This window comes from Stomoxys calcitrans, chromosome 5, assembly GCF_963082655.1.
Source record: "Stomoxys calcitrans chromosome 5, idStoCalc2.1, whole genome shotgun sequence".
Taxonomy (NCBI): Eukaryota; Metazoa; Arthropoda; class Insecta; order Diptera; family Muscidae; genus Stomoxys; species Stomoxys calcitrans.
Genome location: NC_081556.1, coordinates 155,795,423 through 155,817,275, shown reverse-complemented (window position 1 = coordinate 155,817,275; position 21,853 = coordinate 155,795,423). Strand labels below are relative to the sequence as shown.

The 21,853-nt window shown below is 35.6% G+C and overlaps 1 protein-coding gene and 1 long non-coding RNA gene across 3 annotated transcripts in view; one reads left to right on the top strand and one right to left on the bottom strand.

The window, feature by feature from the left end:
* Positions 1–19,716, bottom strand: part of LOC106096105 (aldehyde dehydrogenase, dimeric NADP-preferring) — an 81,696-nt gene extending 61,980 nt beyond the window's left edge. The window contains exon 1 of one of the 2 annotated variants that reach the window (XM_059368734.1): positions 19,698–19,716. In XM_059368734.1, the coding sequence (XP_059224717.1) occupies positions 19,698–19,701 (4 nt within the window). In that variant the 5' untranslated portion in view covers positions 19,702–19,716. Of the gene's footprint in view, positions 1–10,932; positions 11,306–19,697 lie in introns of those variants that run through there. The other variant, XM_059368735.1, reaches the window with a different exon arrangement.
* Positions 12,950–13,662, top strand: LOC106096100 (uncharacterized). The gene is made up of 3 exons (XR_001222852.2): positions 12,950–13,139; positions 13,201–13,274; positions 13,448–13,662. It is a non-coding gene; the product is annotated as an uncharacterized LOC106096100 (long non-coding RNA).
* Positions 19,717–21,853: the final 2,137 nt, after the last annotated feature.

Genomic DNA, 21,853 nt, shown 5'->3' with positions numbered 1-21,853 from the left:
AAAGAAATATGGAGATTTGCTTTGTGCCCACCGACTTGGATGTACCCTTCTACATCGAAAAAAACATGTTTGTAATTGTTACAAGGGTTTTAAAGATAATGCATTTGTTTACCTTCAACGGTTAGAAAGGGCAATAGAATCTTTGATAATATGAACATTTACAGTTATAAAAATTCAGTCGATTAATTGTGGACTTACGACCCCAAATGCGAAAAGAAGTGGTCGAGAAATGGCCCCTTAGCTAGAATATATTTGAACCCACCGTAATTACCACTTACCAGAAATTATTTTTAAAACCCTTCACTTTATAATAAAGGCAAATTCTTGCGCATAATATTATTTAATCTTGGAAACCACACGTCTAAAACATCCGATACTTACATGGTCAATTACGTCTTCCAACTATTTAGCAACATTAAAAAAATATCAATTATACTCTAGCTAAAAAAGGGTGGTCTGTCTTGTATTGTTTGTGCTACAAGTGCCGAAGGATATTACAAAGTTGGCTCCACTCGACATGTGTTTTTAATTTAGAATGAAATACACATAAAAAAAAAGTTTTTTGATATTCCAAGTTTGTATGTCAGTGCCGTAATTATATGACCCCAAGGTCTGTATCAATCTAACACTCTGGTCATGTGTTTAAAACGTTGATATTAAAAAGTAACGCATATTTAATTTCCCCAATTGCTCCTTTAAGGAAGCACAACCTGAGCTATCGTTATGAGAAAACATCACCTGACATTCGTGTCCACATGTACACGTACAGTAAACTGACAGTAGAGTGAATCGACAACTTATTATAACACTTGCATATAGTATATTCAAATATTTATTCAACAACTGCATACAATTAACTAAGTGATCAAAAAACAAATACAATTGATGGGTATAAATAGCGCTTAACGTACAGTGCTTATCAAAAGTAGGAGACAATTAAAAGTCGCATAATGATGAAAACCTTGAAAATTATAAGAAATTCAAATCTTGTATTGCTATTTGATGCGTTAAGCTGGAGTTACATACCACGCGAAGCTCTTATGCGTGCTTAAGCAATCAGGTGCGCCTTCATGCGTTCTTTGGTTTGAGTTACATACCATGCGTCTTTTGCTGCGCATGAATTTCTAAAAGTCAGCTTATTTATGTCATTTCCAAAGTAAATTTCGATGGGAATTGGCAATGATGTGGTTTAGTATGATAATAATAAAAGAATTTCTCTAATTGAAGGAGTGCAAAACAATTTTAAACAGTAAGCATATTCAAATCATATATTTTGCGTCCTGAAACGCGTTTAAAGCTGAGAGTTGGTTAACTTATTATGTCAGGTGCGTGCCTTCATTTTTTGTATAAGTTTTTCTGACATGTACGCATAAGTGCTGCGCGAGGAATGTAACTCCCACATTAATTAAATTATATAGATAAAGAATTTGAACTTCGCACAGAGACTGGTTGATGGCGCTTGTGAATATAGATAAATATGAATTATCTAAGAACATGCCTCAAGCAGAATTCTGCTCTCAATGTCATGCAGTTTGCGTCGTTTGCATTTTTTAAATATTTATTATTTCCTTTTACGTGAAGGAAACTATGGCGTAATGCACGTATTAAAGGTTTCAGCAGTCTTAGCTTCCAATATGTGTATCTTTCATTCTTTTATTTCTTTTCTTTTCGATGTAAATTTGATTTATAAAATTTTTTCGGCAGAGCTGGGACTTAATTCTATTTCTATAAAAACACAAAATTTAAAGTTTTTGTTACATTTTCATTGCATTTTTGATTTTTGTTTTGGGTGAACACAAAAACAACAAGTAAGTGCGTCCTAAGTTCGTCCGGGCCGAATCTTATATACCCTCCATCATGTATCGCATTTGTCGAGTTCTTTGCGCGGTCTCACTTTTTAGGCAAACAGAGAATAATGAATAAGAACTGTTATGCTATTGGAGCTATATCAAGTTGTAGTCCGATTCGGTTCATAAACGAATTGAATGCTGAACATTGTGTAATATTTCAGTCCATTTCGATAAGGTGTGAGCATTGTAGGGGCTCAAGAAACAAAATCAGGAGATCGGTTTATATGGGAGCTGTATCAAGCTATAGATCGATTCAGACCATATTACACACCTATGTTAAAGGTCATGGGAGAAGCCGTTGTACAATTTCTCCCAAATCGGATGAGAATTGCGTCCTATAGAGGCTCAAGAAGTCAATATCCCAGATTGGTTTATAAAGGGTGATTTTTTTGAGGTTAGGATTTTCATGCATTAGTATTTGACAGATCACGTGGGATTTCAGACATGGTGTCAAAGAGAAAGATGCTCAGTATGCTTTGACATTTCATCATGAATAGACTTACTAACGAGCAACGCTTGCAAATCATTGAATTTTATTACCAAAATCAATGTTCGGTTCGAAATGTGTTCATTCACCGTAACGTTGCGTCCAACAGCATCTTTGAAAAAATACGGTCCAATGATTCCACCAGCGTACAAAGCACACCAAACAGTGCATTTTCGGGATGCATGGGCAGTTCTTGAACGGCTTCTGGTTGCTCTTCACTCCAAATGCGGCAATTTTGCTTATTTACGTAGCCATTCAACCAGAAATGAGCCTCATCGCTGAACAAAATTTGTCAAAATTTGAACACATTTCGAACCGAACACTGATTTTGATAATAAAATTCAATGATTTGCAAGCGTTGCTCGTTAGTAAGTCTATTCATGATGAAATGTCAAAGCATACTGAGCATCTTTCTCTTTGACACCATGTCTGAAATCCCACGTGATCTGTCAAATACTAATGCATGAAAATCCTAACCTCAAAAAAATCACCCTTTATATGGCAGCTATATCAGGTTATGTACCGATTTGCGCCATACTTAACACAGTTGTTGAAAGTGATATAAAAATACCACGTGCAAAATATCAGTCCAATCGGATAAGAATTGCGCCCTCTAGAGGCTGAATAAGTCAAGACCCAAGATCGGTTTATATGGCAGCTATATCAAAACAAGGACCGATTTGGCCCATTTACAATCCCAAACGACCTACACTAATAGAAAGTATTTGTGCAAAATTTCAAGAGCCTAGCTTTACTCCTACGAAAGTTAGCGTGCCATCGATAGACGGATAGACATGGCTATTTCGACTTAAGATGTCATGACGATCAAGAATTTATACACTTTATGGGGTCTTAGATGCATATTTCGAGGTGTTACAAACAGAATTACGGAATTAGTAAACCCCCATCCCATGGTGGAGGGTATAAAAAGACATTTTGACAGCCTGCTTTCATATAAAAATGAAAATATTTGTTTCATTTCATGTTTAAATGGAAAGAAAATTGAGCCCCTGCTTGCTTTGAAGGAAAATAAAATAATAACCGACATTTATAAGCGTGACATTTGCTGTTAAATTTATTTCTTTATTTCATTTTCTCAAATTAATATTAGCCAAGGCATGAGCATAGTCGAGCAATTTTTACTCGACTCCGATGTCGGGAAGATTGCTCGACTCCGACTCAAACTTAAATTATATGGACCGTACTATCAATTCAAATAAGGATTTCATGAATTTTTCGGAATTTTAGGTCTTTTTTGAAAAACTTTCCTATAGCTCTTAAAAAATCATCCTTCAGGTATATTTTTGTAAATGCCATATTTATATGTAATTATTAACTGATAAAATCTAATTCCCTTCAGCTACTAGATCTTTTTGTATTCTTTAAAAAAAAACCATTTATGGTCTGTGGATGACTGTAGCATTTATAAAAATTACAAGAAATTCTTAGTTACCTGAGATTTTATAAAACTTCAAATTATTTTGTAATACTTGTTTAGCACAATTATTGAATTAACTATTCGTAGTCTTTTTATTGACGTCTTTCTTTTTCAAGCACGAAATTTCTCTGAACCACCGCCCAGCATCTAAATATTTAGTAACATGAGTTTGGATACACTCTTGCTTATGTATGTGGGACAACTTCGAAGAAAGCAAGCTTCTTTATATGCTTTCGTTCAAAGCAACCTTCATTATACTAAAATTATAACCTACGAATATATTTTTGGGTTCTTCGAACACATAAGCCGTGCTAGTCGTGGCCGTTCTTTATTTAGTAATAAAATTTACATTTGATACTTTCAAGCGAGTTCGAAATGTGTTGTTTGCTTGAATTGCACCGCCGCTTACCTTTCAAAGGTCATTCCCAAATGATGGGTTTAATTGCTCTACGAGTTTTTGTGTGGCTTGATGACTTGAGAGTTAACACTCCGCGCTTTATCGTCGTTTTCGCATCGGTAAGCAAAAAATATTCTCCATTTAAATTGGGTGCTTGCTTTAGTAGTACTCTCTGTTTTATATCTCATCGTTAAACTTTTTGGAGCATTTCGTTTGCAGCGGCTGCCCCAAACAGTGCGGCATTTTGAAACACGTGATGTGGTCATTGAACGACTCATATTGCCAATTTTGTTGTTGTTGTGACATTGTCCCATCCCTATTTGATAGATCGCCACAAACATAGATATGTATGGTATGTACATTTGAAATACAAATACATGTCATCAAATTGGAACTTGCACTCGCACACAACAAATATCCAAACACAACTGTATTTGAATGTTTGTGTGTCAAGATTATGAACAGCAGCAGCATTGAGGAGTCATTGTCGTCTAAATCGTCTTGTAATCGTTGTGTGCAAAATTTGTAAATTTACATTGACTCAAAGCTATTTTATTGTAGAAGATACAGAAGAAATAATAGCGCACTATTGTCACGCACAAATATGCGATCAGTCTATATGGCAACTATATCCAAATATAGTCAAAATTCAAGAACCTAACAATGGTATGGAGAAAAAATTCGAGAATTCGAGCAATATTTCTGCTCAGTATCTTTATTTTTAAGCGTTGAAGCTCGATTAAAGCTGACAGACATCAAAAGTAACAAGTAAAAAGGCGTTAAGTTCGCCCGGGCCGAACTTTGGATACCCACAACCTAGGGTATATATGTTAACCACCTTTCGTAAAAATCCGGTGAAAAATGCATACCTTATGCCCCAAAGCAGCTATACCGAAATATGATCCGATTCGGACCAAATACTAATAAGTACAAGTCGTTGCTCAACTGTGTATAACAAAACATTGGTATTTTTAGTAGTCAAATTTCAGTGAAATCGGAAAATGCGACTTTTGTGGAGACAATACTTTAAATCGAGATATCAGTCTATAGGCAGATATATCTAAATCTGGACCGATTTGGGCCAAGTTGCAGAAAAATGTTGAAGACCCTAACACAACTCACTGTCCCAAATTTTCGCGATATCGGACAATAAATGCGACTTTTATGGCCCTACAATTTAAATCGAGAGATCGGTCTAAATGCAGCTATATCCAAATCTGGACCGATCTGAGCCAAATTGAGAATAATGTCATAGAGCCTAACACAACTCACTGTCCCAAATTTCGGCGACATTTTATGGGCCCAAAACCTTAAAGTGAGAGATCGGTCTATATGACAGCTATATGCAAATCTTCATCGATCCAGGCCAAATTGTAGAAATATGTCAGGGGGCTTAACTCAACTCACTGTCCCAAATTTCGGCGACATCGGACAATAAATTCGCCTTTTATGGGCCCAATGGCAGCTATATTCAAATCTGGACCGATCTGGGCCAAATTGAGGAAAGATGTCGAAGGGCCTAACACTACTCACTGTCCCAAATTTCGGAGACATCGGTGAATAAATGCGCCTTTTATGGGCCCAAAACCTTAAATCGAGGGATTGGTCTATGTGGCAGCTATGTTCAAATCTGAACCGGTCTGGGCCAAATTGAAGAAGGATGTCGAAGGGCCTAACACAACACTACTCACTGTCCCAAATTTAGGCAAAATCGAACAATAAATGCGCCTTTTATGGGCCCAAAGCCTTAAATCGAAAGATCGGTCTATATGGGTTCTATATCAAGATATAGTCCGATATAGCGCATCTTCGAACTTAACCTGCTTATGGACAAAAAAAGAATCTGTGCAAAGTTTCAGCTCAATATGTCTATTTTTAAAGACTGTAGCATAACAGACAGATGAACGGATATGGCTAGATCGTCTTAGATTTTACGCTGATCAAGAATATATATACTTTAAAGGGTCGGAAATGGATATTTCGATGTGTTGCAAACGGAATGACCAAATGAATATACCTCCATCCTTCGATGGGAGAACCAAGCAAAACCGCTTTCAAAAATTATCTTGAGAGTCCAAATTGGCAACATAAAGCAATAATTTATTTTTCATCCGATTTCGCTGAAATTTGAAACAGTGAGTAGGTTAAGGCCTGCCCACATCTGACCCAAATAAGGTCCATACCGGACTATATTTAAATATAGCTGCCATATATACCGATCTGCCGATAAATGGTCTGAAACCCATAAAAGCTGTATTTATTACCCGATTTCGCAGAAATTTGAAACACAGGGTTATTTTACGCCTCCTGATATCTGGCCTAAATATGGATCAAATCGGACTATATTTAGGTATAGCTGCCATATAGACCGATCTCCAGATGAAGGGTCTAAAACCCATTAAAACAGTGACTTATATTTATTAGACAACTCAAATTTCAGTATGTATTTTGAATATCTATTTATTTTTATGATTACCTATTTAAGTATTTGTCAGTTCGCCCTGTTTGATTAAATCGGATTATTTCGATAGAAACTTCAAGCTCGAGGCCAAGGGTTAATTAATTTTTTTTTAAATCGTTTTATTTAATACTACATTTCGTACTCTTTCATTGACAGATTTCATAAGCGTAGAGTTTAACTCTGTGCCGATTATCGACTTAACCCTTGCAACGGCATTGTCTTAATCAATGCTCAGATTCTGAAGGCCACCGTGGCACGCCAATAGCGCTAAACGCCTGGTTCGTATGTTAACAAGAACATAAAAAAACACTGGAGCACGACGTTCGAACTCGCCTGTAATAAGCTTAAATTTGAATCGGACAGCACTCATTAACATGTGAAAAGTTTGCTCCTGTTCCTTAATGGAATGTTCATGGGCAAATTTGCATTTACAGATTTTTGTTGAGTTAACACTTAGAACCTCATGAAAAGTTTGCAAAGATTAGAGCAAAATCGTGGGTATAACAGCCATAAAGGATATATATAGAAGCTCTTTTAAAATCTGATCAGATTTTAATGACATTTCGTACCCTTATATGAAAGTTAATTAAAACACGTCCTGCGAGATTTTGTAAAGATAGGGCTGAATCGCTGCTCCCACTGCCAAAATAGTTCGTATCGGGGGAAATTATACAGTCAACCAAATAAATTTACATAAACCTGTGTCCAGTAGATAAAACGGCTATACTCCCACCATTAATATATAGATAACTAATTTTTTTGCCACTGATCTTCAATGGAATATAAATCATTACATATATAACCGGTTTCCACAACGTTGAAATAATGAACATTTTCAAATATACCAAAAATTCTAAAAATTATCAGAAATGCATATGTACATCAAGAAGCATATCATTATTTTTTGAAAACTAACAAAAGTTGGACATGTCTTTCGTAATTCGTGGGTCCTCCTGATGCGGCTGTTGCTCCCAGTCATCACGCATTTAACCAGAATGTTGATGTCGATTTCGGGTATATCTATGAAATAATATTTTTTTCTTTCCAAGCTCTTTATTGAACTATTCGACACAAAAATGTTCTCTTTTGACCCATCGCTAAGCCCAACATTTTGTAATAAGATTGTCGACAACCCTAAGCATTATGTAGCCAACTCCAAACAATTCTTTATGTTGCTTTTGAAAGTATAGATTTTTTACATGGTACACAACCGGCCCTATACTGAACGTATAGGGCCCCTCACCCTTATTTTAAGAAACTCTAAATCTCCGAAAAACAAAAATTTGGTATACAAATTTCGGATTTGGTACCTAGGTGGGACGCCCCATCCCAAAACCTACCAAACACATATATAGACCAAACACAACAATATTGGACTCGGATGAAAAGTATTTAAGATTAGAAAACATATCTGTTATCCAATTGTTGGACCAAGTGTTTGGGGGACCACCCCAACCCCCAAAACACCCCTAAATCGCACATATTTACCATCCATATCAATATGGGACTCAAATGAAAGGTATTTGCGAGTAGAATACGAATCTGACATCCATATGGGAGACCAAGTTTCTGGGGTTCACACCTTCCCCGAAACACCTCCCAAACATGACTTATTTACTTACCATGACAATATGGGGCTCAAATAAAATGTATTTGAGTGTAGAATACGAATACAATATTCAAGTGTTTGGGGGGCCGCCTGTCTCCAAAAATACCTCCCAAAAAGACAAATTTACGACCATAGCAATATGGGGCTCAAATGAAAGGTCTTTGGGAGTAAAGCACGAATCTGATATCAATATTCGTGAAAAGTGTCTATGGCGCCACCCCTCCCCCATAACACCACTTAAAAAGGGCGTATTTGCAGATCATTGAAATATGGGGCTAAAATAAGAGGTCTTTAGAGTAGAACACGAATCTGACATATATTTTCAGAGCCAAGTCACTGAGTGGCCGCACCACCCCCCAACCCGGACATGTTTGCAGACTATGGGATTTGAGGCTCAAATGAAAGGTATTTGGTAGTAGACCACGAATCTCATATCAACATTTCGGACAAACTGTCTGGGGGACGACCCACCCCCATAACTACCCCCAAATAGGACGTATTTGCTCACCATGACAATTTGGCCCTTAAAGAGAGTGGAGTTCGACATGTTGTGACTGTTTTTAGGGCCCATACCCCAAACCGGACATATTTGCTGACTTTTGCAATAAAGGGTTTAAATGAAAGGTATTTGAGATTAGAAAACAAATTTGATACACAATTTCGAGGCCAATGGCAATATGGGGTTCAAATAAATGATATATAGATATACGAGTAGAGCACGATGCTTATATTTTGTTCAGGGCTAAATGTCTGTTTCCTAAATCGAACATACATATGTACCGATCATGGCAATATGAGGCTCAAATGAGAAATATTTGGGAGTAGAGCATGAAATTTATACCCACATGGGGGTCATAGGAATATTGGATTCAAATAAAGTCATTTAAGATCTAATAATATAATATGGGATTCAGATAAAGGCATTTATGTATGTTGTTATGCTATTAGTCATGCGATATACATAAACTAAACTAAATGCTCTTTAATTTTCGAAAATATATTTGTAGAGGATAGTTTTGTTCCATATAAAGGACATTTGACATTGTCCGTAAATAGTACTATACTATTTACGGACAATGTCAAATGCCATATAAATCTTGAATAGTACCTCAAAATAGCGAAAACGTACAAAGATGTGTGTTGTGTACGAAAACTTATTTAATTTACTTTTCTAGCCCAAAATAAGTGATATCTGAACTTTTGTTATACGTAATGGCTAAAAGAAAGAGATGTGATTCAACAAAGTGTAGAGTGTCATCTTAGGAAATTTTACATCATGATCAGTTTTAGCTGGGTTTTTGTTAAATAAACGTTGTGTACGTACATTTATTAGACTGTATACGGGAGCTAATCAAAACCTGAACCGGTGTTTATGAAGTTTTGCACACACACTTATTGAGACTTCAACTAAAACGCTTCATGCTAAATATTGTAAAGATGGGATCGAAATTACGGCTACTACATACATAAAAAACCATATATATGGGCTAGCTATACCAATATATATGGGAGCTATATCAATATTCGAAACGATGTTCATGAAGATTTGCACACTTATAAAGAATTCAATTAACACCTCGTGCAATTTTTTTTTTCAATTTTGGCTACTACAGCCATATAAGGCCAAAGCAGATAAAAGATATACATATTTGAAAGCTATATTTAAATCTGAATCGATTTTAATGAAAATCGTGAAGATCGGCCAAATATTGTGGCGACTACAACCATTAAAGGGCATATCGGATGAAAGATATATATGGAGCTATATCAAAATCTTAATCGATTTTTCCAAACCCAATAGCGTTCGTCCTTGTACCAAAAGAGTGACAGTCGGACAATATGTGCCTTGATCACAATAATACATGGACAGACGGACATGGCTCATACGTATAGAAAAGTGATTCTATGCCGATCGATATACTTATCAAAGGGTGCAACTCTAAGCGTTGCAAACACAATGCACAAAGTTATTATACTAATGTAGTGTAGAGTATAAAAACAATATCGTAATGTATGGATGATGCAAAATGTTGAATACCGTTAGGTATTGTAAAATATAATACCGACAGGTATTGATGACATATCTCCTTGGTTCTATCATATCTCCTTGGTTTTTTAATGGTCTTTAGTTTCATACTCACTCACTGAAAGTTTTATGGCCACTTTAACTTTAGTTTGTTTTTTAGCAAATTTTGATTTATAAATGGAGCTACTTTGCTTTATTTTATTTATTTCATTTCTTCGGAGCATTGTTATTGCCAATCATTAGTATTTTTTGAAGAGCTGCAATTGCCAGTCATAGTTTTGCAACCGACGGATATCTCTCTATGTACTCTCTAGTTGTGAGCCACTGTCACTGGCCGAATGTTTTAGTTTTTGGTAAACAATGCATGTGTGACACATTAAATGTTGTTTATAGGTTTACAACAACACCAAACCAATTAAATTCATAATACAATGGCACGCACGATTGGTTTTGCCGAAAAAAAAAAATGTTGAACGTCACGTATGATTTCATTGGCAATATCTTGCCATCTGTACTAAATCTTGCCTATAATCAATGTGAATTGGGGTAATGTAAGCCGCTTACCGGGTAATAGGTACAATACACATTATATAACTGGTAGTTTATTGGTTAAACTATATAACAATTACATTGACACACATACACACACACAAACCCTACTTACAATGACTTCACCCTTAATTTGCAACTTATGTGGTGGTTCTTGTCTTCTTCAAAGTATTAAAGGCAATAGCCCAGATTTGATAAACAGCGCTCGATAATCTCTAGAATAAACACTAAACGATCGAACACTTTTTTTTGGTAAGCCCAAGATAAGATTTAGATTTATTTTTAAAAATTTACTTTGCCGCGATGCGATTTTGTTTATCTTTAGCCCACAACTCTCTCGAGATTATGAATTGTGACTTGTTTTGTTTGGTTATCAATCAATATTAATTTTTTCACTCCAGAACGGGTTTACGCGCGGTGGGAGGCGATTATAAACAAATGTTACGATAACTGCTGCTGTTGCTTTTGCTGTTTCGGTTGCTTTCCTGACGATATCACAAGTTAAACTAATAAAGTTTGGTTTAGAGTCTAGGTATAGTGCTTTCGTCGTTTATTTGTTTATAACAACAGCAGCAGGAACAACAACAACAACAACAACAAAACATAACAATATACGAGCAAAGGTTTTAATGCGGCACCCGCTTAGCCTCTTCTGCGTGAATCTATGTATATTTGTATACGTATGCAAGCAAATATGCTCCAGGCCAATGTTTGGAGACGGAAAACAAACTCGTATGCTCACACATACATACGCACAGCCAGCTAGCTAACTGTCTCTACCATGTATTGGCTACAATCATGTTAAGGAGCTTCTCGACTCTCCCATTGCGTCTTCGATCAGTTTTAATTATTCCATTAATAAAGATCCCATATTCATAGCGCGTGCGCGCGCGTCGCTCATATTATACAGTGCTGCGAGCACAGGTTTCAGATGTGAAACAGTTGAATTTTTTATTAGTCAACAACTATTCAGGTTGATCAATCACCAGTAGGTTTTCCTTAAATCAGTTTTCGCAAAATGAGTTTTTTTTTTTCTTTCAAAAAATGGTATAAGTTTTTGAATTCAAATAAAAAATGTGTTTCTATAGTAGTCAAACTTTGGCGCTTTAGAAATTATCTCCACAAAATTTTCTCTAAAAACAAAATTTCAATGAAACTTTCGCAAAAATAAAATTTAAACAAACACTTTCTCAAAAGACAATAATTCAATGAAATTTTCTATAAAGACAAAATTTCAAAATTTGAAATTCAGATATATTATTTGAAATTAGGAAGTTCCATTTGATATTCAGATATTTTGTTTGAAATTCAGAATATTCAATTTAAAATTTATTCCTAAATTTATAGAGCAGACCAAAAGCTTTAGCCACTTTCGACTTAAAATATTGCATGTGTGAATTCCCTGGAACTATATTCCTAAATACTTTAAACAAGTGTTCCCACTTCTCATTTTTCCCACAAATAGCAACATTGAAATCATTACTTCCACTAAACGAAAACACACGATCCTAGTTTTCTCAGAGTTCAGAACCATTTCATTTATTCTTCAAAAGTCATGAATTGCTTGGCATCCTGTTTAATTTGAGCGCTCAAAATAACTTATTAGAATATGGATAAAAAAGACTCATATCATCAGCATACATTATCAGTTTTCTATGGAATTTCATATTTGCTAAGTCATTTAAATAAACTGTAAATATGAAAGGACCTAGCACACTGCCCGGAGGTACCCCATACTGAATATTCTCCATTCTACTACTGCATCCCTCTATCTGAACAAACAGTTTTTTGTTTCGAAGAATACTTTCTGAGTTTATGGGCATTTCCAACAGTTCCATAAATCCCTAGTTTTTGAAGTTTATAACTATCAAGTCAAAGGCCTTCAGAGAAAACTTAAGCTTCCCATCCGTACCCATTACCTAAACCTGCATATATTGTGTTGACCACATTGACTATTGCTTCCTACGTACCACTGCCTTTTTTAAATCCAAACTGAAATTTATATAAAACTTTTTCCAATAATTTATAAAATGACTATATCAAGGCGATTGCTCGAAAGCTGTCAATACTACATAAGCTTTTACCTTTCGGAAATAATAAAATTTTTGATGTATGAACTAAATTTGGTAAAACAATATCTCCGCATATTTTCAATATATTCGTTTTTGTATTATCATGACAAGGACTCTTATTTATTGGCAATTTTGAAACAAATTCTAAACGAGGCTTAATGTGGCAAACATATAAAACATCATTTCACATTTTCAGTATCTTCCTAATGTAATAATTAAAAACAAATGCAATCTATTTGGCCTGTTAAAGGTAAATTAGTCAATTCCTATATTGTACATTGAAGTTATAAAATTCTTTTCCATCTTGAAAGTAAACTCCGAACACTGTGTGATATTGAACCGGCCTAACAAATGTACCACAATCACATGCCAGATTACATGTAAGGTAAGCAACACCTTCCAACATTATGCAAATTCAAAGAGTACCAATAGCCTACATGCGTATGTGTGTTTTAAACTATACATGCTTAAATCAAAGTAAATAGGTTTATATACACACATACAAAATGATTCATTTACAGATGATACCTAATATTTCTCTCTCATTTTGTTTTATAGATTTTTTTATCGCCTTTGGCCTATCTTTTATACTCGCCATTATAGGATTGAGGTGTACTAATCTAGTCGTTGCGTTTACAGCACCTTGAGATAAGATCTATCTGCGAATCTGTAAATGTATACATAAGTATATTCACGATTGTTTTGATATTCCAAGTAATTTTAGCCATATTATGAACAATGGTTCTTTAACGAATAAATCTATTGGCTTGCGATTTTAGATAAATACTTATTGATCGGTTCATTTTGAAATATAAGTCCCATATAAACCGATGTACCATTTCGACTGTTTTAGCCCCCACAAGCTTTATTCAAAATAAGGCACATACATACTGAACCTATTTGTGTGCTTTTTGAGCAGATTCCAAAATGGTGGGTATCCAAGGTTCGGCACGGCCATACTTAACGCATTTTATTTGCTTATCGAGTATGGTACCATGTCAAAATGGACCAAGTCCATTTCATTTTATTATTAATAACTTTGAGTGAAAATAATGGTTACACATGTCATTATAAAATAAAGAACGTAAGTCAACAGCTCGACTTATTAAATATATTAGTTTCAGAGTTGCCTCTACGATGCACTAATAAGGTGAGGTAATGCCAAAATTTTTTCGTTTTTGTTTTTATTTTTGCAATAACTCTATTTTCTAAAATCTTAAAACGATGTTTTATTAAATCCCATATTCCACACATAAGCAACAAAACAGTGTTATAACGATGAAAATACAAATATGAAAGACATTTGAAGAAGATAAGTTGTAAAACAAAGTTTATGTAGTTTCGTTGGCGGTAGATTTTTGTTGTTGTGCTAATGAACCTATCTCTTAATTGTACCATGGTTGTATCCAAATCCCAAAAGAGAGTCAATGGTTTTTTAGATTTAAAAAATTTGTTTATTGTTCCACATTTTTTATGCCACTGCTGTAAGATAAAAGAAGCTTTCCCTTTGGCCAAGCATCAGATACAGTCACTATGTTATCCTACAATACAATTTCCGATATTACAGGCAGTGTGAATTTCACATTGTCTGAGTCGCTATTTTTTAAGAAGTACTCTAACCCTACACTAGACGGAACCGATTGAAAGTACAATATATCTGGTAATAGAAGGTACATATCGAATCTGAACTGTATATAACTAGGTCTGGGCGTATTAAGAAAGAAAAAAAACTGAATTAAAAAACCGCCCTTGATTGCAGCAACCATCAATGAGATGGCTAAACAGTTAAACATTTACCTGTTCCAAGATAATGTGTACATGAAAAGTCCTATCTCACTCATCCTGAACGCCTGATTGAAAAATCAAATACCATTCATTAGATGTTATCTTGGTATACGACTCTAAAATAACTTTCATTAATGTCATATATAATACTCATCAATCATTATGTCGGTTTAGGGGTAGGCCTGTGCTCTGACGTCTTATTAAAAATTCTTCAAAATATACCATAATACCCTTCATTAGAGTCTCATATTGTACATGATTGGTATGTGCATTTGGAGGGTTTTGGTGTGGGGCGCAACCCTAGACACTAAACCTCAAATGTATATGTCAACGTGGTTTTGTATTCGTTCTCCTCTTCGAGATCAACCGTTCGAGAGATCGAAATCAACTACATTTATTTTCATATACATTTTAAATACATTTTTTTGAAACAATAAGAGTTTTCCTATTGGTAGTATCAGTGTAGATATTTCATGCAGGCTTAAACTGCTGACTTAGTCAGTTTTGCCATGACCAATCAACATTCACTTTTAAGTACTCACATGGTTGTGGTATTGGGAATGTCAAGGTGGAAGAGAGTATAGAAATCTCTGTTTATTTTACAAATATTATTCCATGTATTTGTAAGGTGTTAAAAAATATAAGAGAATATTGTTGTGATTTTGAATTGCTATACCAAACGTTTTTAGAATTCCATTGTAAATGAACATAGATAACGTTTGGTTTACATTAATACGAAGTAATTTAACAGTACCTCCACCTTATGTCTGTTCTGTCTTTAAAAGTAATTTGCACCGTTGGCAGTTGCCCAACAACAAAATATTAAGTGCATTATCTGTCAAAATCAGTGGTTAGTGCAACTCTGATTTTGAGTATGTTACTAGTTGGCGCAATTTTTTGTTGTTTGTGTATATTATGGTTCTTAACTATAACACACACAGATAGTGTACTTCGCGAGGAAAAAATATACTCAGCTGTTTACGGTACACTACCTGGTCATTATGTCATGATTTAATCTGGATTGTATAAAATTAGTATTCGATCATGCAAGGGGATTCGTATAAGTTATATCAATTTTCACTATTCTCAAAAAGATGGTGCTTCAAATTCTATAGTTTTCTGTTTTTGTTATTGTAGCAACATTTTCATGTGGAGGTGGCGATCCTCGTTAAGCTCTTGTAGACGAGCAAGCTCGTTCCGGTCCAAAGGCCCGATCGCCGCGGGAACAAGGTGGCCATTGATTATTTTAAGGCACCAATAACTCGCCTTGTTATATCGATCATCTAGGCACTCTGTATTTTTACAAGAGCCGGTGCCGCCCGCCCTCTCACAGAGACTCTCCTCTTGATACCGCTGATTGTCCGCGACTGCAGTTGCAGCTAATCCTGAAGTTTACTGATGTATTCGTCTTATTGTGTTTTGCTCTTGCTTTTAAGAGTTGAATTTCCGTAATTTTTATTCGTATTTTTGGATGTCAGCTTTATTACTATTGTATAATTGGAAATTGTTTGTGTGATTGGTTATTATCCTAGTAAGCAAATACCATATATCCTTTTGGTATGCGCATCAGTGCGGTAATTGTAATATGCAACTGTGGTAAGTTGAGTTATTTTTTACTTTGATATGAGAAAATGTTCCATTCAAAGCTTGCTTTTCATCCACTTGAAACTGCTCTGCGATTATTTCGTTATAACCTAATATTCTAGAACACTTACAGAGCTTTCCACTTCCCGAATATTACCCAAAAACAAAATTCATTTATACCCGGTTGCACAAATTGTTAATGTGTATTATGAAAATGTTGGCTTTCTAGACGTTTCATTAAGCACTGGAGTCCAGTGACTGGACACTTTTTCCACATAGGTATATTCATGAATTTTAAATTATCCATTTATTTATTTGTTTATACATTTGTTTATTAAAGTGTATCCCATATTTTGAATAAATCAAACGTTTGCTATTACAATTTTATTTATTGCCTTGTCGCTAACGGAATATTTAATTTACAATCACGTTCTTCACTGCGTATATTTCTCATCAACAATTGAATGTAGAGTTGAATACAGTGATGCCAATAGTTTATCAACAAAAAGCGTAACAATAATTGTAAACAGGGTTAAAAAGAGTAAAATCTTGTGTACAATATCACTAACTTTTTTTTTAGAAATTTTTACAAAAGTACGGCCGTATTCAGAAAACTTAACGAAGCCTTAAAATAGATTTATTTGACAGTTCTATAAGGGAAATCTGTCAAATAATCTTATTCCAAAGCAATATAAAGTTTTGTGAAAACCGATGCTAATATATACTTTTACATAATTTGAACAAAAAATATTTACGATCGTGGGTTAAAATTTGAATAGTTCTTGGAGTAGTCCAAAAAATTACATCCAGGTTACCAAAAGGAGGGACAATTTCCAGCGTCAACTTGTCACAAAGTGATCACCCCACAATCACCTATTTCGTACTAACATTAAGTTTTTATACCCACCACCGAAGATGGGTATGATTTTGTCATTCCGTTTGCAACACATCGAAATATCCATTTCCGACCCTCTAAAGTATTTATATTCTTGATCAGCGTAAAAATCTAAGACGATCGAGCTATGTCCGTCTGTCCGTGAAATCAGCTGAAATTTTGCACAGACTCTTTTTTTGTCCATAAGCAGGTTAGGTTCAAAGATGGGCTATATCGGACTATATCTTGATATAGCCCCCATATAGACCGATCTGCAGAGTTAGGGTCTTAGGCCCATAAAAGCCACATTTATTATCCGATTTTGCTGAAATTTGGGACAGTGCGTTGTGTTAGACCCTTCGAGATTCTTCTTCAATTTGGCCCAGATTTGGATATAGCTGCCATATAGACCGGTTCGCCAATTTGGGGTCTTAGGCCCACAAAAGCCACATTTATTATTCGATTTTGCTGAAATTTGGGACAGTGTTTCTGTTTCTGCAAAATGGCACAGATCGTTCCAGATTTGGATATAGTTGCCATACAGACCGATCTCTCGATTTAGCGCTCATAAAAGTCGAATTTATTATCCGATTTCGCCGAAATTTGGGACAGTGAGTTGTGTTAGGCCCTTCGATATTTTTCTTCTGTAATTTGGCCCAGATCGGTCCAGAATTGGATATAGCTGCAATATGGACCGATCTCTCTATTTAAGGTTTTGGGCCAATAAAAGGCGCATTAATTATCCGATGTCGCCGAAATTTAGAACAGTGAGTTGTGTTAAACCCCTCAACATTCTGCAATATGGCACAGATCGGTTCAGATTTGGGTATAGCTGCTTATAAACCGATCTATCGATTTAAGGTTTTTGGGCCCATAAAAGGCGCATTTATTGTCCGATGTCGCCGACATTTGGGACAGTGAGTTAAGTTAGGCCCTTCGACATTCTTCTTTAATTTGACTCAGATCGGTCCAGTTTTGCATATAGCTGCCATATAGACCGATCTCTCGATTTAAGGTTTTGGGACCATAAAAGGCTCATTTATTTTCCGATTTCGCTTTTCGATATTTTCCTGCAACTTGGCCCAAATTGGTCCAGATTTGGATTTAGCTGCCATATAGACCGATATCTCGATTTAAAGTCTTGACCCCATAAAAGGCGCATTTATAATCCGATTTCACTGAAATTTGACACAGTTACTCATGTTAGGCTTTTCGAAATCTGAAGAAAATATTTACGATCGTGGATTTGAATTTGAATAGGTCTTGGAGTAGTCCGAAAAGGCCAAAAAATTACAAACAGTTTACCAAAAAGGAAAGACCATTTCCAACGTCAACTTATCACAAAGTGATCACCCCACAATCACATATTTCGTAGTAAGTTTTAAGTTTTTTTACTTACTTCCAATGTGAATTTTTATACCCTATACCACTACTGTGGTACAGAGTGTTATAACTTAGTGCATTTGTTTGTAACACTCACAAGGAAGAGAGCTAGACCCATAGATAAGTATACCAATCGACTCAGAATCACTTTCTGATTTGATTTAGTTATGTATGTCCGTCCGTCTGTCTGTCCGTGTTATTTTGTGTCCAAAGTACAGGTCGCAAGTTTCATTCGATCGTCTTCAAATTTGGCACGGAAATTTTTTTAGAGACTAAGCCAATTGAGATTGGTGAAAACGGTTAAGATTTATATATAGCTCCCATATATATATTCTCCCGATTTGGACTAATATAACAATTATATCGTCATTTGAGAACCAATTCTCACGAAAGTGGGCACTAGGAATTCTCATATAAGTCTCGACATTACTGGTGAATTTGATAGAAATCGGTTCAGTTTCAGATATAACTCTCACATATATCTATCGTCCGACTTTCACTTCTTAAACTACACCTACATTTATTAACCGGTTTTCTCAAAACTTTGCACTACGATTTCTTCAATGCAACCACAAAACCTGCGGATTTTGGTCGACATCGGTTCAGATTTGGATATAGCTCCCATATATATTTTCGTCCAATTTGAACCAATATTGCAATAGTGTGATCCGATTCACTTAAAATTTGGCACAACGTATTCCCTTATGACTCATAGAAATCGGTTCATATTCAGATACAGCTCCCATATATATGTATCAACCTATTTTCACTTTTAGAGCCTTTGTTAGCAAATTTCTTAACAGCTTTTCTCGAAATGTTGCACAATGTCTATTTCTGTAATTTTAACTATGTGCGCCGATTTTGAATAAAATCTGATAACATTTCGATATAACTTCCATATATATTTTCATCTGATTTTGCTCGCAAAATTTGTCACTAAGATTTCTCTTATGGCTCTTCTGACCACTGGTAAGTTTCATAGAAATCTGTTCAGATTTAGATATAGCTCCCATACATATGTATCTGCCGATTTTCACTTTTAAGGTCTTTGATGACGCTTTTATCCACCGATCTTCTCAAAATTTTACACCACTATTTCTTCAATATCTCCCACAACATATAGGAATTTTGGTTGAAATTCTATATTTCAAATTTTATCAAATTTTAATTTCGATGACATACCCATGTGGTGGCTTCGCCTGACTTTAGCCTGTCCTTACTTGTTTGATATACGCTGATGGTATAACTTTTCAGCTGTTTTGTTTTACACAACTTGGAACGTTTGTTTACAAATACTAACTTTTTGAACAACCAACCGGTTTAGATTTTTCCAAGCAAAAAATTATCAAAACAATGTGGATGGACATGATCATGACAATGATCTCGTCGAACTAACATGTCTCTTAGTATTTGTTGCTGCTGCCTTGAAACATACTTGTAACCGGTGTTTTAATTACTTAAAAATGTGTATTTGCTTAGAATTCACCACACAATAATACATTCAACTAAGGGGTTTTCTTAATTTATTGCAATTGCGCAAATCGAAAATGCCTTGAAGTCGGTAGTTGCAAAAAGTGATTCCAACAATATATTGAAATGTTTTAATAGATCTTTAGAAAAGTTTTTATATACATATATTATTTTACTTACTTATGCGAGGGTTGCCTTTTATACTACGGAATTAGAGAACAAAAACAAATATTAATCATCGAAAATCGCTTTATTGTTTTTCAAAATATTCCCCATTATGATCTATGCACTTTGCATGCGTTTGTACAACAATTGTCGAAGCACTTTTGCCACTCTGATTGAGGTTTCTCCAACGCAACCGCTTCTTCAGGTGTCGAAAAACGTTGACCTCTCATTTTATTTTTTGCGTACGGGAATAAAATGAAGTAATTCGGAGCCAAGTCAGGACTATACGGCGGATGACTCATCAAATCCATGTTTTGAGTGCTCAAAAATTCAGTTTTTTGAGCCGATGTGTGAAAGCTCGGATTGTCGTGGAGAAGAGTGATGTGTCTTCCGCAGTTGATTTTCCTGATTTCTTGGAAGACAACTGGCAAACAAATGGTTGTATGCCACTAAGAATTGACTGTTCTGCGTTGTTCTAGTGGTACGACTGGGACATGTCCAGTTTTTCCGCAAAAAACAGGCGATCGTTTGCTTGGAAGTGCTTTGTGTGCGAGCAACTTTTGTTGGATTTGGCTCATCTTGGAACACCCACATGGCGAAACAATTAAAGGTGGTCTACAACAACCACAAATCATATGGTGCAATCCGCCATTTTGGCATCAAGCTGATCGACGGTTTGCCAACACATAAAAAGAAATTTGTGTGCGTGTGTGCATACGTGGCGTACATGAGCAGAGAATATGCGAGAAAGAGGATGGCAACAAAGAATAAGCGAGAAAAGGGATGGCAACCGTCAAACCTTGCCGGCTGTTAACAGCTGTTCGCGTGAGACCACCTTGGAACACCCATATGGTCGACTGCTGTTTACTTTCGGGCTCATAAGCATAAATTCACGATCCATCACCTGTCACGATGTCGTAGACGTGTTTCGAAGCACTGCGATCGTATTTTTGGAGCATTTCTTTCGACCAATAGCCACGAGCCTTTTTTTGAGCAATTGACAAATTGTGTGGGATCCAACGCGAAAAAAATTTTTTAACGGTCAAATTTGCATGCAATATTGAATGTATGCTGGTCCTATTAATGCCTAAGGAAGTCTCAATCCTACGATAGTTCACATGACGATCTTGCGATCTCAAAACCTTCTAAATACGTATAACCTCAAAAGTGTCAAACTAACGTTAGAGCTGTTAGTTGGCAGATTGCAACACATGGGTTGTCCAATCCCGAAATAAAAAACGAAACCCTCGTAAAAGGCGCATTTACTGTCCGATTTTTTGGGACGGGGAGATTTGTTAGATCCCTCGAAATCCCCTTTCAATAAGGCCCAAATCGGTGCAGAAAATTTGGATATAGCTGTCATATATACCGAGCTCCCGATTTAAGGGTTTAGGCCCATGAATTTATTAACCGATTTGGCTAAAAGTTAGAACAATGAATTTTGTTAGGCCCTCGACATTCGCACTGAGCATGGGGCTATATTTGGATATAGCTGTCATAGTTCCCGATTTAAAATTGATCTGAAATTTGGCTCGAAAATGCGTCTGAGGCCCCATGAAGTATATATATTCTTGATCATCATGTCATTTTAAGTCGATCTAGCCATGTCCGTCCGTCTGTCTGTCTGAAAGCACGCTAACTTTCGAAGGAGTAAAGCTAGCCGCTTGAAATTTTGCACAAATACTTTTTATTAGTGAGGGTCG